This window comes from Arvicola amphibius, chromosome X, assembly GCF_903992535.2.
Source record: "Arvicola amphibius chromosome X, mArvAmp1.2, whole genome shotgun sequence".
Classification (NCBI taxonomy): domain Eukaryota; kingdom Metazoa; phylum Chordata; class Mammalia; order Rodentia; family Cricetidae; genus Arvicola; species Arvicola amphibius.
In genome coordinates, this window is record NC_052065.1 from 115284157 (window position 1) to 115300374 (window position 16218).

The following is a 16218-nucleotide window of genomic DNA, read 5'->3' on the forward strand; positions in this document are numbered from 1 at the left end:
ATCACACATTTATTAGAAGTTATGGCCATCATGGGTATACCTGCACAAATAAAGACAGACAATGGTCCAGCATATGTATCTAAGAAAATGAAACGCTTTTTTGATTATTATAATATAAAACACATTACAGGTATACCAAATAATCCTACAGGTCAGGCAGTTATAGAAAGATCAAATCGTACTATAAAGGATATGCTGAACAAACAAAAAGGGACGGAAAATACCCCCAGAAATAGATTGCATAATGCTTTATTAACCTTGAATTTTCTTAACGCTAATGAGAAAGGAACAACAGCGGCAGAAAGACATTGGATAATGGAAAAGTCTGCTGAACTAAATCAACCAATTTATTTCAAAGATGTGCTGACCTCTCAATGGAAGCCAGGAGATGTGCTGCGTTGGGGAAGGGGTTTTGCTCTTGTCTCCACAGGAGAGGAAAAATTGTGGATACCATCAAAATTAATAAAGGTTCGGTTTGAAGAGGAGAAGCCCCTTGGAAAAGAAAAATAATTCATTCACAAGGATGATGATCATACTGATGGTAAGAAAAGCATATAGGTTGGGGGCAGGGTTCTTTTCTTATCTCCACAGGAAACCACTCATCTTCAAAGAACTTAAGGGACCCTGGATATTTAAATACTGATGGATGGACACTAGTTACAACCTAATATGGATCAACACAGAACCTGAATAGGTTTAGTAAGTATAAAACAATTTTTAAATATATATATATATATACATTACTATGCTTTTATTTATATGTATATAGAGCTGGTTTTGGAGTTGGACTATGGCTCAGTCCTTCTTCAATTCCAAGCCTGTTGATAAGAGATATCTCAGAGATTCTGTCTCAGGTCAGGAGCCATGAAATGGGACAGAATAATAATAGTAATAATAATGATGATGATGATGATGATACTTGATAAACTTTCTTTGCCTTTCCTCATATCTGTGTCTGTCTTTATTATACCTTCCATCGAATATATATGTCTGTATATGTCTTTGTAGATAATGTTTACCTTTCCTGTAACAAACAAAAAATTTTCCTTCAGTAATCTTTGAAGTTTCCAGGATGAAGATGGGGCCCCACAACATCAATTTCACCTGGTTACTATGACGTCATGTTTTTAATAGCGCTAAAATTAGACCTTTTTTTTTTTGGTTTTTTTTGGTACCAACTACACAAGACAGTTTCAAATGGTGTACAATTTTGACAACACTCTGGCCGGACCTCCTCAAAACACTCAGAGGCTAGTTACAATTTCCTCGACCAAATGTTATTCTGGGAATTTTACCATCATTTGCTTTCATGGGACCCCCTGAGAAGAACGTCGCCCCCATGTCAGCTAGAAGCAATCTTAGAGGACGACGCCCCCTCTCCCAACAGAGTTTGCCCTCTGGTTTAGGGACATCATTTAGTAGTTGGTATAGGGTTGAGGGGATGGGGGAGGTATTATATGGACTCAGGGGTGTTTATGAAACAAAAAAGGGGGGGGGAATTACCTGGTTTGATGGGATGATTGGTATTTGTGAATTATTGTTATTAGAAAATTGCATTGGTGTTGATTCTTGTATATTGAACATTGTATGTGAGTATGCTTCTACCTCTATTGTATGAGAGTATGCTTCTAACTCTGTTTAAAACAATTGTCATATTGAGATATTTATCATATTGCAATGTACATTTCTACCTCTGATGTTATTTGTATAATGACATTGTTTACGTTTGGGGATATTGTCCTCATTTATTGCACAGTTGTTTATTGTCTTAGTCTTTAAGTTAGATAGGTATTGAGAATTATATAGATTAGTAGTCATCTATGTTTGTCATTTATAATTAGACTAATCAGGTTCGTTAGATAAATAGAGATTATACTCAGAATAGATAGATAATCTTCAACCTCTTCAAAGAGCTGTAGAAAATGGCCTTTAATTTAACTCAGAGTTTCATGGTAGACAAATAATTTGGTAGTGAGACACAATTGCTCCTGGCAACACCAATCTATTCCTGAGAGAATGTTGAGCACCAAAGACACTCCACGTGGAGCCTTTCTTCTTGGCGGAACTGGCCTTTGGGCAAAGAAATGCCCATACCTCAACCACTGACAGATACAGAGCATCCATAAATGGATAAAACAGGACTGTCATATCTTGCCAAGACAGGGTAAGATAGTTCTGAAAAGTTTCTTGCCTTTGAAAATGGTATGTCAGTTACATTAGGCCTTAGCCAAAGTTGGTTGCTTCAACGCTGCAAACGTGACTTTGGGTGATTGTCCAGGTAGCTAGTTGTCTCTGTGATTTGTTACATGTTTTAGAAGTTGTTTGAATGCACTTCCTAATTACTCAGGTAACTTTATTTTCCTTCTCAGATCTTCGATGGGGTTGAAGACTATATAAATGTAGTTACTTTCCTCTCATGACTTGGCCAAGTTATTTATTATACAAGACTTAAGCTAGTTGGAATAGGATATCTGTGCTTATTGTATATAATTTCATAGTAGGTTTAGAACTCTCTTACTTAAACAAAAGGGGGAGGTGTTGCGGGAGCTCCTTCTGCTCCTTTAGCCAATAGCCGCTGAGATACCAGCCCATTGGGGCGTGGTCTCTCTTTTTAAAAAATGCGGCCACTTCCCTCCGCTCGCTCTCTGGCTTCCGGCTCCGCTTCTGACGACTAGGCTCCCTTCCTGATTGCGCAGAGGGCTGTTGTCTGGGACGGTGATCTGTAAGTTTTTTCCCCTTTAAATAAATAACCATTCTATTAATCATAATTCCAAACTGGTGTGGGATTGTTTGTGATTTACACCATCAGGGAGGCAGGGAGGGAGGGAGATGGGGAGAGAGGGAGAGGCAGAGAGAGTGAGAGACAGACACACAAGCATGCATGCAGACACATGCGTAGACACACACTGGGGGGATTAACAATGGGGGAATCTCACAGTTCTATAATCTTGCATTTTAATAAGGAAAAGCCATTGAGACTGTTGCATGTAAGTGGGATATGTCAGGACTTTTACCCTGGATCCATAGAATTATAGTTATGGAAAGAGCTTCAGGAATGAGTTCAGTATGTAGTTCTGTATGTGTAAGCACCTAAATCTTCAAGCATTTTTAAAAGCACTCTGGAATCCAATTCAGAGCTCTGCATCCCTATTCAGTCCCAGTCATGATCTATTTTGATCCTTTTGTTTCCATGTGTCCTCATATCCTTTGTCCCTTGCCTTCCAGTAGATGTCTGCAGTTCCCCAGGGGTCATCCTGTAATGTTAGAGGAGCACAGCTCATCCATACCTTCCAGGCTTCCCTCCTAAGCTACTCACATGTTCTGTTCTTACAGACTTGCCAAACAGACTCTAAGAGCATCCAAGCGAAGCTACATTCTACAGCTCCATGTCCCTCACTGGCTAGAAGCTCTTAGTCGAGCAGAAATATCTTGCTCTGCAATTTTATTTTCTTGCCCCCTGCCCTTTATTTCTCGGTGCAGACACAGCGGTAGATGAGTCTCCCCTATGTAGCAGCTTTCCATTTCATTACTTGGATACTGTTTCTTATGTTGACACTGCTTATGCTTCTCCTGAGGGCCATGGAATCTCTTTTTTTCTTTAAAAAAAATGTAAGGTTTCTTGTTTGGTGTCATGTGAATAGACAAGTCTTGGAAACTGGCATCCCACCTACGTGAAAGCTTCTCTAGTGTTTCAAAATGTACCATCATTCCTGTTCAGTTCGGGATGCTACGCTTTCTGTTTTTCCCTTGCAGAAAGTCAAAGTCAGTCCAAACAGATTTCTTACATGTGGTGTAAACAAGTTTGGCAAGTGCAACCTATTTATTTAGAAAGTAGAATTAGCAGGATCTCTTGCTGAAATGAAAAGCACAGAAGCAGGGCAAATTCACACCATTCATTGGAGCTGGGTCAGTGTCATAAGAAAGGTCAATGGGACAGCAGCATTCATTCAGTGAAATCAGCTATCCTCGGAAAAGCTGAGACTGGATGTGAGTTACTAAGACAAGAGGACAGGCAAGGTGATTAATGTCAAATTAGCAAAGTGGCTCTAAGATCTAAGCAAGACTAGGAAGCAAAACTAAAAAAAAAAAAGGAGTTTGCCTTAACAACATCTAGACGTCTCCATAGTTGCTTTGTGGAATAACTTGGCCTTTAACAATGATAAAGACTTCTTTAGTAGTAGCTAAGTCTTCAATGCATACACATGGTGACTAATTTCTGGGTCTCCATTTTGCCATCTTGGTTTGATTTTGTCTATTTAGTTTGAGATAGCAGTTCATTCTATAACCCAGGCTGGCCTGCAATTCTTGGTGATCCCTCTGCCTCAGCCTCCAGAGTGTTGGGATTACAAGCATGCCCCACTATACCAGCTCATTTTGACATCTCTAAAATGAGGACTTTACTAGAATTTCCCAGTGTTATATCCAGTTCTATCATGGTGATGTACTCACTGATTGAAAGTTCAAACCTCACTAGTACCCACTAAGAAAGGGGGTACATGTAGGTCCTAAACCATGAGTCACACCTCAAATTATCTAGTGTGGCAAATGGGAAAATATTTCTTCTTAGCTATCTGATGTCTGAATTGAAAGGTATCAACCTTTGAGACGACGAAGGAACAGAGACACACATGCGATAGACAGTTCCTGATTCTAGAGTTACTTGTTACTATCAGCAAGCTTCCAATACAAGAAATGCTAGAGTCTATTAGCCAGAAATTGAAAGGGTAACTCTGAACAGCACAATGACATTTATTACAATTCTCCCCCCCCAAAAGTTCACCCAATCACGGAGCTTGAATGCCTTCTATACCTTTCAGTTTTTCAGCAACAATGCTGCACTCATGATCCGAATAGTGGACCACTGGGGGTGGAGAAGGTGGACGCAGTCTTTCTTCTTCCATCCGTCTACGGTGCCGCTCCTCTCTTGCTAGCATGCGCTGCTTACACTCCCACTCATACAAGTCATCCCGAGCCTGGGCAAAGTCAACATGCAGCCGGCCTGTGTCCTTTTTGTCAGTACTGGAGCCCAGGCGAATTCGGTAACCTACATTAAACGGGTAGTGGGGGAAGCGATTAGAGACTAGTAAGCCAACAACTATATGTACTTTTTCAAAGTTCAGTGTCTTAGAGATGGTTTGAGTAGTTCAAAGTGGTCACATAATACCAAATTCTCTCTCATGGTATCAAAGTGAATCAGCAAAAGACTTAGGTTGCAATCTTGTTTTGTAATGTACACTGTATGAAGTTGTCTTGTGTCGTTTGAACTTACTGAGAAAATGGAGCTGGAAATGGAGTTGCCTCTCTTTCCCCCATTTCAGACCCAACTCTATGTGTCTCAAAGTGTCCTCCAAAGCCTCTTGTCTGGGGCTGGGCTGTTCACTTCTACTCCATGACAGGGAGGGGAAAAGAAGTGCCAAACAGTCCAAGAGTAAAAAGCAACATGCCTTTGAGTGTAGATAGAAGGCAAATGATTTCCAGAAAATGTTACTATTATTTATTCCAAGATATAAAAGTATCTACAGTGGGAAAGAGGATCTAGAAGTGCAGCACAGAAAGCTCATCCATGGAGACAAAGGTCAACTGGGAACTCCAGCTGACTGGTCCAGCTTCCCCAGTTGGTTTCTGATGGGTGCTATGAGGGCCTAATTTGATGATGTTATCTCTATCTGTTGCTTTTTTTTTTTTTTTAACTTGGAAGCCTCACTCAAGGAACTTTACTGCTCTCCCCAGGGATCTTATTTGGGAACTTCAGCTGGCTGCCTTATGAGGGTTTCCCCAGTCGGTCTCTGCTGACGTTTGTAACCCTCCATTTTTAGCATGTTACCTTAGTGCTGTGATTCTTTTACTTGGAGTCCTTTTCTAAGGGAACATTCTGCTCTGCCTGGGACTCTCTCAATTAGTAATTCCTGCTGACTTGCCTCTACGAAGCTTTCCCAGTGGAATTCTGTTGGATATTTTGAGTACTTAATTTGGTGGTATTTTCTTCTTTTATTTTGACTCATTATGTACTTAATAAACCCATTCATTAAAAACACAAAGTATGGCTATCACAGATCATTTTCCAGACCACGCAGAACACATCTTTAGTAACAGTTTTCTATTCTATGGATATGGATGATCTTGTTTTTAGGATTCCTTTTCTCTACTTTGCCACCTGACAGGACATTAAGCATGGGCATCAGAGCTCAGGGATATGGCTCAGTGAGTAAAGTACTCATTGCATAACTATGAAGAACTGAATCAAATCCCCATATCTCAGAATCCCCATAGAAAACCAGGCATGGTAGCAAATGTCTGTAATCCAAATGCTCTTACGATGAGATGGGAGATGGAGATGCAGACAGGGTGGGAGATATGGGGAATCCTCAGGAGCTCAACTGCAAGTGCAGATGGCAGTGACCAAGAGATCCTGTCTCAAACCATGTAGAGGATAAGGACTGACAGACATGCTCACATTCACACACACACACAAATGTGCTCAAGCACCACATCACACATTTGTATATAGAGGCAAGGTATGCTAAAACAAAGCACCATGAAGGAAAGAATGAGCCTTCTATTGTACCAAGGACTGGGAAGAATGGAAATGGCATTTCCCAATTATAATGTTCTTGGACAACTTCAAGAATGTAAGTTACATCATTCCATAGAATTTTAGTGAAATATAAATGTATTTGCTTGTAATTTAACTTTTAAAAATTGTTTCCTGGATGTAATTAGGAATTCTGGACTACTTTCCTTTCTGGGAGAGAATTAAATAGATGGGGGGGGGTAATACAATGCAGTGGTACATAGTTTGGGATAATAAAAGATGTTGATGTAATCAGAATATTCAAACAGAATTTGGATTTAGAAAATCAGAACCAACTTCTTCCTTCTATTTTTTTTTTTGTGCCAGTTATATCACCTAGGCAAAATTTCTTGACAAACAGTTAAGATGTTGTTTAGTACATTGTGTTTCAGGAGCTCAGATATATATTCTTCATTCTCGTTCTCAGCAAACATTTTACCAATGAGGAACATAAGCATCAGAGAAGGTAGAGAGGTTAAGCAGTTTGTCCTGGGGGTGGGGGTGGGGAGTGGAGTTTGCAAAGGGCAGAATCAGAACTTGAATCTAAGAAGTTAGATTTGCAAAGCTATTGAGCTTTCTTCTATTCTGCTGAGTAAGGCCCAATATAGAATTTGTTCTTTGATAAGCAATAGGGGGTCATATTTATCCTCCTCTTTAAAAAAATAAACACATGCCAGGTGGTGGCAGTGGCATACACCTTTAGTTACAGCACAGGAGGCTGAGGCAGGAAGATCTCTGAGTTCAAGGCCAGCCTGGTCTACAGAGTGAGTTCCAAGACAGTCAGGGTACACAGAAAAACCCTATCTTGGAAAAAAGAGTAAACACATGAAACAATGGTGTTTAAGATACTGGACAATGAAGACAGTGAGCAGTGGGAGACAATCCTAGGAGATGATCCCTGTGATTGCCCCAGGCTACAGTCCAGAGGTTTCCAGGTCTCAGTGCAGAATGTGAAGCTCTGATAGAGCCTGCTGTTCTTCCCTGGGATTCTATGAAGAATATGGTAAACAGAGTTCATAAGGCAGAATATCAGAAGGAAGGAATCTGCACAGTGAAAAAACTTAAGGTATCTGTAGGAGAGATCTTCAAAGACCGCCACAATAATTTATCATGATAAGTGGAAACCATCTGAACGCTACAAGTCGCAATCTCTGGAGCTCACATAGGTCTGGAAATAGCTCCTTTCTCTACCAGACAGAGGACAAAAACTCATAAAAAACAGAGTACTGGGTAATTAGAAACATTTACCTTAATAGCGGGGGTGGGGGGACGGGAGGGGGGATGGGAATAGCCCTAGGCTTGCTTTGGTCCTACCGAAAGTGTTTAAAAGCAACCTTTAAAAGGATAAAGTTTCTCAGGCTTCATACTTTCATCTTAGAGCAAAGCTCAAAAGTATTATTTATAAGAATATAAAAGTGTGTATCTCCACCAATATGAAGTGAAAACATACATACAAGTAACATTATAAATATAAAGCAAGTTGAATTTAGAAAATACTTGTATATACATATATGCATGTAACTACAATTAATGAAAAAGAGGCCACGAATCTGAGAGCAAAGAAAGGTATATGGGATGTTTAGAGAAAAGAAAGGGGGAAATGAGATAATTATAATCTCAAAAACGAAAGAAATAATAAACATATCTTTCTCAAAGAAAATAGTCATTTTTTTTTCCCTTTCGAGATAGGTTCTTGCTATGTAGCGCAGGCTGGGGTGAAACTCCCAATTTTCCTCCCCTAGTTTCCTGAATGCTAAGATTAATTCTTTCTGAAACATACAATTCTGAAAGAGGTCATCGGAACTGACTTGTGCTATGAAAAATGTTAAAGGAAATTCAAGCAGTGGGGAAATGATACCAAATGGAAATCTGACTCTGCAAGGGAAAGAAGAACATACATAATGTATAATTCCACTTACAGGAAGTTCCAAGAAATGCATGGTAATCTGATAAAGAGCAGATAAGTGACTGCCTGAGATGAAATAGGAGGGGAGAAAGAATCACAAACGCGGGACAAAGGAAGCTTTAGGGAGTGGAGGGTATGCTAATTCTTTAAATGGTGATGATTTTATATCTGTATCATATCACACATTATATAATTGTATTTTGAATTATGTGTATTAATGATCATACTTCTATGTTTCGATTAGTGTTATGTAATAAGTGACCCCTAGTAACACAAAGGGTGTCACATATTTCTTTTTCAAAAAACAAAAAAACAAAATTAAAAAAAAAACCAATAACCATATTTTATCAACCAACTTACGACCCTTTCCTGTTTGGTGGGGTACTCTCATGCCCATTCATTTTACTGATCATCTAAGCCATCAGAAAAGTGGAGCTGCAGATGAATTACAAAAGAGATGAGGATATTCAGGCCCTAGAAGCCACAGCAAAGATGCTACGATGTTGTGGGTCAGGTAGACCCAAAGGTGTGTCGACTCAAAAAAAAAAAAAAAGAAAGAAAAAAAAGGAAATGATTCTTCCTACATTCCTGTAACATCTTCTAGAAAAGGTTTTTATGTTTTGATTCTTTTCATCACATTCTTTTATAATTTATAATAAAAGAAGAATTCAAGAGATTAGTGGCACCTGTGACCTTCCCCAGAAGAATGCTCAAATTTAAAAGGGAAAATTTAGTTCTTTCCACAACACTGATTGCCAGTCATCTCCTTTCCTTTGGCAGTCCTGCGGATGTTTGTAGGAGGTGACTGTAAACAGAGACTAGATTTCACTCATGTTCAGATGGCTGCCTCCCAAACAGTATGTTTTCTTTAATGTCTAACTATTTAGGGCGTTTGAAACCTTGACATTCTTATTAAAATAGTCTATTGTGGCCTGCGCTGTTATTGTTGCTAAGTGCTGCCTAATCTTCAGTAGTTGAATTCTGTAGCACTTAGCAACTGTACTAAGAGCATCCTGCACCTAACACCCCCTCTTTTTCCCCATGCTACTAGCCTACTTTTCCAAATTCTATATACCTTTTCCCCTGGCCTATTGCAGCAGACTTCAAACTAACCTCCGTTCTTCTTTTCTCTTCTTCCCCCTAATCCACTTTTACACAGAAATGTCAGATTAATCTTCCTGAGACAACCAGTTTCCTTGTTCAAAATTGTCTTCCTTACTCCCTACTACCCGGGGAGTAAAAACTCAGTTGCTAAACCTTTCAATGTAGGCTAACAACTTAGGTTTTCCAACCCTCTCTCATGGCTGCTTAATATACAAGCCACCACTCTTACTCTCTTGAATGTTTGCCATAACTTTCTACTTTTGTAATTCTGCTCATGGGATTCTTTGTTCCACTGCTGTCTCGGTTACTTTTCTATTGCTATGATAAGACATGACAATGAAACAGAGAAGCGTTTATTGGGGCTTACAGTCTCAGAGGGTTATAGGCCATGCCCATCACGGTGCCAGCATGGCAGCAGGCAGGCAGGTAGGACGGCAGGCATGGCATGGCACTGGAACAGTAACTGAGAGCTTACATTACAGTCTTATCTCTAAGTAGGAGGTAGGGTGAGCTAACTGGGAGGTCACAGACTTTTCAAACCTCAATGCCTGCCTCCAATTACACACAAACTCCAACAAGGCCACACCTTCTAATCCTTCTCAAATATTTCCACCGATTGGGGACCAACTATTCAAACATATGAGCCTATGGGGGTCAATTTCATTCAAAGCCCCCACAACAATAGTTCACCAGAAAATGCTTTCGCTTCGTCATCAATCTTTTTGTGCCTAAAAGATGATTCCATAAGTAAAGGCACTTGCTGCAAAGGGACAGAGTTGTGACAGAAGGTGAAAACTGACTCCTGTAAACTGCCATCTGACCTCAAAATGCAGGCCGTGACAGACACGCCACCGCCACCGCCGCCGCCGCCACAGATAAATGTAAAATACAATTTCAAACCTGACCTTTCTGTGTATTTCTCTTGGGATTCGGAAATAGCCCTCCCTATTCTTTCCATCCCTCTTTCACTCACCTTTCCATTAGCTTTCCCTTCCCTGTGGTAATTGTTAAATCAGTCATCATTATTAGTAGTGAGTGCGCCTTATCAGATGGAGGTAGAAGCATGAGTTCTAGAATAATGCAATAGATGTCATGTTAGAATACAGTGCCAAGTGCTGTGGGGGCACTCAGGAAAACGGTGCCCAAACCTGGGACAGATTGGACAGATAAATTAGAGAAAGATTTCCAGAGAGTTTATATTTGAGCTGCAGCATTAGGGTATGAGTGTGTGTTGGATTGGCATGGGCAAAGACATAAAACATTGTGGCGCATTCTGGAACCTAGAATTTACTGTGTATTTGGGACATGTGTGCAGGAAGAATTGGGATGTGATATTGAGCCGAGTCTATCATCCACATCTTTAATGCCACATGTAAAGTCTAGTTATTTTCCAGACAGTTTGGAACTTCTGATGGCTTTAAGGGGGAAGGCTGGATAGGAGGTAATATGCCTTTTCCATCTTTTATGGTAGAGGGAGTCCCTTTTAATTAACACACTTCTGCTAATGACCTAAATACTCTGCTTTCAGATCTCTGCATTGTGCCTGGTGAGTACAATCCCCGCAGATCAACACTTACCAGACAGATAAAGGGCTTTGTCCACCATAAACTCCTCAGCAAAGCGAATGTGACAGAAGTTCTTTTTGCTCTTCCGGATAGCAATGATCTCTCCACACTGCTCGAATACTTCCACAATGATCTGTTCGGTCCCATTTTCAGGCAGGCCACCCACAAATACTGTCTTACATCCTGGTGGCCTCTCTCGTGTTGCAGGTGGTGGGAGATCTAAATTAAAAGGTAAAATAATTGGAAATAAAAATATTTGCTTGGGACAGACCTCTTTGAAATCTGATTTTTTTTTCAGAGATAGTCTTATTGTCTCCTCAAAAACTTTAGCCTCTTTAAGTGCCTGTCTCTGCCCCACAGAAAATTTATTGTATGAACCTGAAAAGCATTTTATCCAATGAGTTTTGTGATTGTGGTTGCTACGGAATGAAGACCCATTCTGTCTGATTCATCTAGAGACCTTCAGTTTTGTTCCTTACTTTTGCTGTGATAAACCTTTACTGTTAATTTTTTGGTTATCTGTATTAAGAGGAATAAGTAGGGGAAATTTCCCTTAGCTTCACTAATTACATTCAAGCCTGTACACCCAACGTCCCTGATGGAGTCGACTTAGTTCAGATGGTAGATTATACATTCTATTTATGTTTATTGAAAGAGGTGGTTCATGACTAATTTGACAATTACAAGGTGAATATTTACAAAAGTATTTATAGCTGTTAGAAGGGCTTGGTTAAATAAATTAGAGTACAAAGTATTACTTTTATATTCTTAGGGATTTTAAAATATAAATACAAATAAACCTTTCCTCTAATTTCTTTTTGGAGTAGTGAGGTCCAAAGCCAATCCTATAGCATTTAAAGGGGCAGAAACTCTAAGCTTGCCTGGAAAACCATTAACTAAAGTGAGATAAATCTTGCCATAGAGAGTCATTAAAAGTATCCCTAATGCTTTTTGGTCTCCCTCTCTGAGAGGCAGCTTCTGTCTCTCCCTTCTCCCCACTTCTCCCCTTCTTCCCTCCCTCCCTCTGTCTGTCTGTCTGTCTGTCTGTCTGTCTGTCTGTCTCTCTCCCTACCTCTCTTTCTGCTCTTCTCCCTTTTCCCTTCTATAATCCACTAAATAAATATCCAACCTCAAAAAAATCTCTAATGAAATGATTCACCCTCTGCATAAAAAGTGCATTCCACTCACTATATATAAAGCTTGTTAAATCTGTCAGCTCCTTGTTACTTTTTATATGTGTCAAAGCATTTTTAAAAATGAAACCCTCCAGTTCAAAGCCCAACAAAACAAAGCATCCTGGCCATATTTTTTTTAAAAAATAATTTAATCCACCTTATTTATTTATTTATTTATTTATTTATTTATTTATTTATTTATTATGTATACAATATTCTGTTTGTGTGTCTGCCTGCAGGCCAGAAGAGGGCACCAGACCCCATTACAGATGGTTGTGAGCCACCATGTGGTTGCTGGGAATTGAACTCAGGACCTTTGGAAGAGCAGGCAATGCTCTTAACCTCTGAGCCATCTCTCCAGCCCGTGGCCATGTTTTTTTTTCTTCTTCTTAGTGTTGGTTTGTGTCTGCAAGGATTTATTTTGTGTAATCCATTCTTCTGATTCAGCTCTCAACAATTCTCCCGGCTCAAGATTTGGAAGCTCAACAATCAGGGATTACAGCTCCCCTGTGAAAATAAATGAGTCTCATTCACAGAGGAGAATGAAGCCTCCACCTGAGTCTTATCCAAGCTGGCAAACAGCTGATTTGGGAGCCTGCTTTGTTAGCAGTTTCTCTATGTACCTCGCTTTGCTACTGCTGCCTGTTTTACTGGGGTGCTGAGAAGACCAAGGTTTTCATGATGACATTCCTCTCTTATTTAGTTGATAAAGTGGACAATAGGAGAACTTACAAACTGCTAAGTTTTGAAGTCTGCAATTTTCAGAACTCACCGTTTTAGTTTTCGCTTGGGTGTTCCCTATGAGAAGTTTAGAGGGGAAGAGAACAAGTTAGAGTCGGCAGGAGTCTGAATTATCTTAATTAGGAGTACTAAGTGATGACATTTAGCAATTATGGAAGAAAAAGGTTGACAATTGCTTAAGACTTAGGCTTTGGGGTTTTTAACAACTGGAAAATACTATTGCCATCCTAATTCCAGTTATTCTTAACTCTGGTTGCATGAAAGAATCCACTTGGGAGTTGAGCACATAATGCCTGGCCACACACCAAGAGCTCATCAGGGTTCAGGGTGCTGCTTGTGTGGTTTTTTTTAAGCTTCTCAGGCAGACTTAGTATGTAGTTAGTGTTGAAAGTTACTGAGTATTCTGAACTTCTGATATTCCAGAGAAAAATTCTTGGCTAAATGAAGTGTCTCATTCAAAGACATCAGATCAGATAAAGATATCATAAACTTGGAACAGGAAATCTGTGTGACCATGGAGAAGTTACCCAACCTGTGAAAACTCCCTTTTCAATCTATTAAATTGGGATACCATTCCCTAACTTAAACTTCTTTTTGTATGACTATTGATACTACATTGACCATATTGGATGTTGTACAAACCCTAGCACTTCTTAGCTTCCTAATAAATAGTAATGGAGGATTCTCATTGGCTAATAAACAAACTGCCTTGGCCAGCCCTTAGGTGGGTAGAGTAGACAGAACAGGAAGAAGGAAGTGAGGTAGATGGCTCAGTCAGATGCCACGCCTCTCCTAAGTTAGTCAGACTGCCATGCCTCTCCTCAGGGAGACAGACGCGATGAAGCCAGCCGCCAGGTCAGACATGCTGAATCTTTCTCGGTAGGACACCGCTCTTGGTGTTACACAGATTATTAGATATGGGTTAGTCAAGATGTGAGTAAGAGGCTGGAACTAATGAGCCAGGCAGTGTTTAAAAGAATACAGTTTGTATGTTGTTATTTCAGGGCATAAGCTAGCCGGTAGCCAGGAAGCCGGCCCGCAGCTCTCACTACAAAATAGTAGTCATTAAAATGTCAATATTCACAGGTGTCTTAATTCCCAATCTGGTGCTTTTTACAACTCTAGCATTTCACTGGAGTACAGTGTTAGCGAGGACCCGAACCTGTGAAATACAACCCCCCCTTGATTTACCCAGATAAATCTGAGCTTGAGGGATTTGTGGCCATAAAGATGCATGTAGTTTTGACCACAGAATAGAACCAAGCCACGGTATATAGGCAGTGAATTTTCAAGACCATCTGTTTAGATAGAATTGTTCTCAAACAAAAAGCTTTGGAAGTCCTATTTTAGAATAAAAAAGGCTTCTGGAACTTACTTTTAAAGGAGCTGCATGGTAAATAATTCTTTTATGAAGCAAAAGTCACCTTCTTTACATGACCTGAATTTAGTTTATGCCCACTGACAGACTAAGGAATATGTGGTTGTTCTGGAAGTTACATATAATGCCCCAATTGCAAATGTCCATCTCCCAACTACATTTGTGGGATTTAACATTTTGTGATGAAGTCATTATTCAGATGCTGTGATTCTTTTGTGGTGACTTCAGTTAAGTAATGGAGCATAAAATCCACTAAGAATAATGCAGAGGATGCCAGGGATGCATCTGCTTTCCTTAAGTAAATGCAGACTACCTCTTTGAGAGCAGTCGCGGGATTTAGGTGTATCCCTGTAAGCAGGGAAAAGACTGCATTGTCTTCATTCATGGATAGTATAGTATCTCTTCTTTAATTAACAGTTCAATGTCTTTGTTGTCCAGGCCCGACTTTCTAAAGCCACTGGAATACACTGATCAGTACACAGCAATGAGAACCCCACATTTAAACTCTCCTTAGTCACCAGGTAATGGGCTAAGTCCTATAGTGTCTAAATCATCACTCAGTGTGGTGACAGAGAAAGGTTCATGTAAAGATGCAAGATAACTGGAAGAATAAAGAACTAGTCTTTGGTGATGGAAAAGGAGGCGCTTCTGGTAATTCTAATTACATCCAAGCAGCCACTCTGGGGAGTGTGTTAAGACTATCAGTATTAGGATCGGAATCCATTGCTGGTCTTTAAGAAAGGAGGCAGAGAGCAGCACAGAGGGTGTAAATACCATCTGCATAACATCCTACTTTTCAGAGGAGCATCAGCGAACACTCGGTTGGTTTGTCAGAACGTATACAATGCAAAGTCTGTGAGTCGATTTTATTAGACAGCCCAAGAGCGAAGGCCTTACAGACAATCAGTGGAGGTCAGATGCATTTTTAATGTAATCCCAACTAATTGGAAACAATCAGAACGCTGGAAAATTGTTATTAATGCCCAATTTACTCATTTATTTTAATTCTCTTTATAAAGTCCAGCCTTCAGAGGCAAAATGGGTTCTGTCTCTTTTGATGTGGTAAAATGAAAAAAAAAGCCTTTTCTGGTTCCTGGGTGTTTCCACATGTGTCTGCACACAGGCAGTAGGTGACATGTCATTATTCATCCCTCATTCACTGTTACTTCCAACAGATTCAAAATGTAACCTGTCCTCAGAAGGTGTTAAAGTGGAAGTGAAAATCTTGACAGAACTGACTTTGCTAGAGAGATGGTGCTCTGGTCTCTCATCGGAGAGACCCACTGAGAGAGAATCAGTACATCATTGAGAGCGATCCTGCAGAGAAAGCATGTGTGCTATAGGCAGCTATCTTTTTGCTATACTCCGAATCCTGGGAATAGGAGCCCAGTGCTTGGTCTTCTCCCCGTTAGTAAATTCTATTGAAGTTCTAGATTACGTTTTACGTCACCTACTCTAGATCGGAGAGGTTCAGTTACTTGCCAACATCTCATGGCTGAAAAGAGGTGGAAAACTGGGCTATGAAATAAGGCCTGGGCTGGTTCTGAGACCGAGTACTTAACTGTTAAGGTATTCTGCCTGCTCCAGCAAATGTAAAAAGCCCCATATATTCCAAGCCAACCCTTTTTTGATTTTCTAGTATATTTTGAAGAGTTTTACCTAGAAACATATTTACAGTGGTAGATTTTTTTTTTAAAATGTAGTAGTCATAGTTTTAGAGCTGAGTGAAGATAGCGGTATCTAGGCTAATCTAAGCCAATATCATAGTTTACGGGTAA

General features: G+C 39.9%; 1 protein-coding gene across 8 annotated transcripts in view; it reads right to left on the reverse strand.

Annotated features, from left to right (window-relative positions):
- Enox2 (ecto-NOX disulfide-thiol exchanger 2) overlaps window positions 1-16218 on the reverse strand; it is a 281277-nt gene that overhangs the window by 44485 nt on the left and 220574 nt on the right. For all 8 annotated transcript variants that reach the window (XM_038316243.2, XM_038316241.2, XM_038316238.2 and 5 more), the window contains 2 exons: window positions 11159-11365; window positions 4811-5044 (listed from right to left, as the gene is read on the reverse strand). In XM_038316243.2, the coding sequence (XP_038172171.1) occupies window positions 4811-5044; window positions 11159-11365 (441 nt within the window). The remainder of the gene's footprint in view (window positions 1-4810; window positions 5045-11158; window positions 11366-16218) is intronic.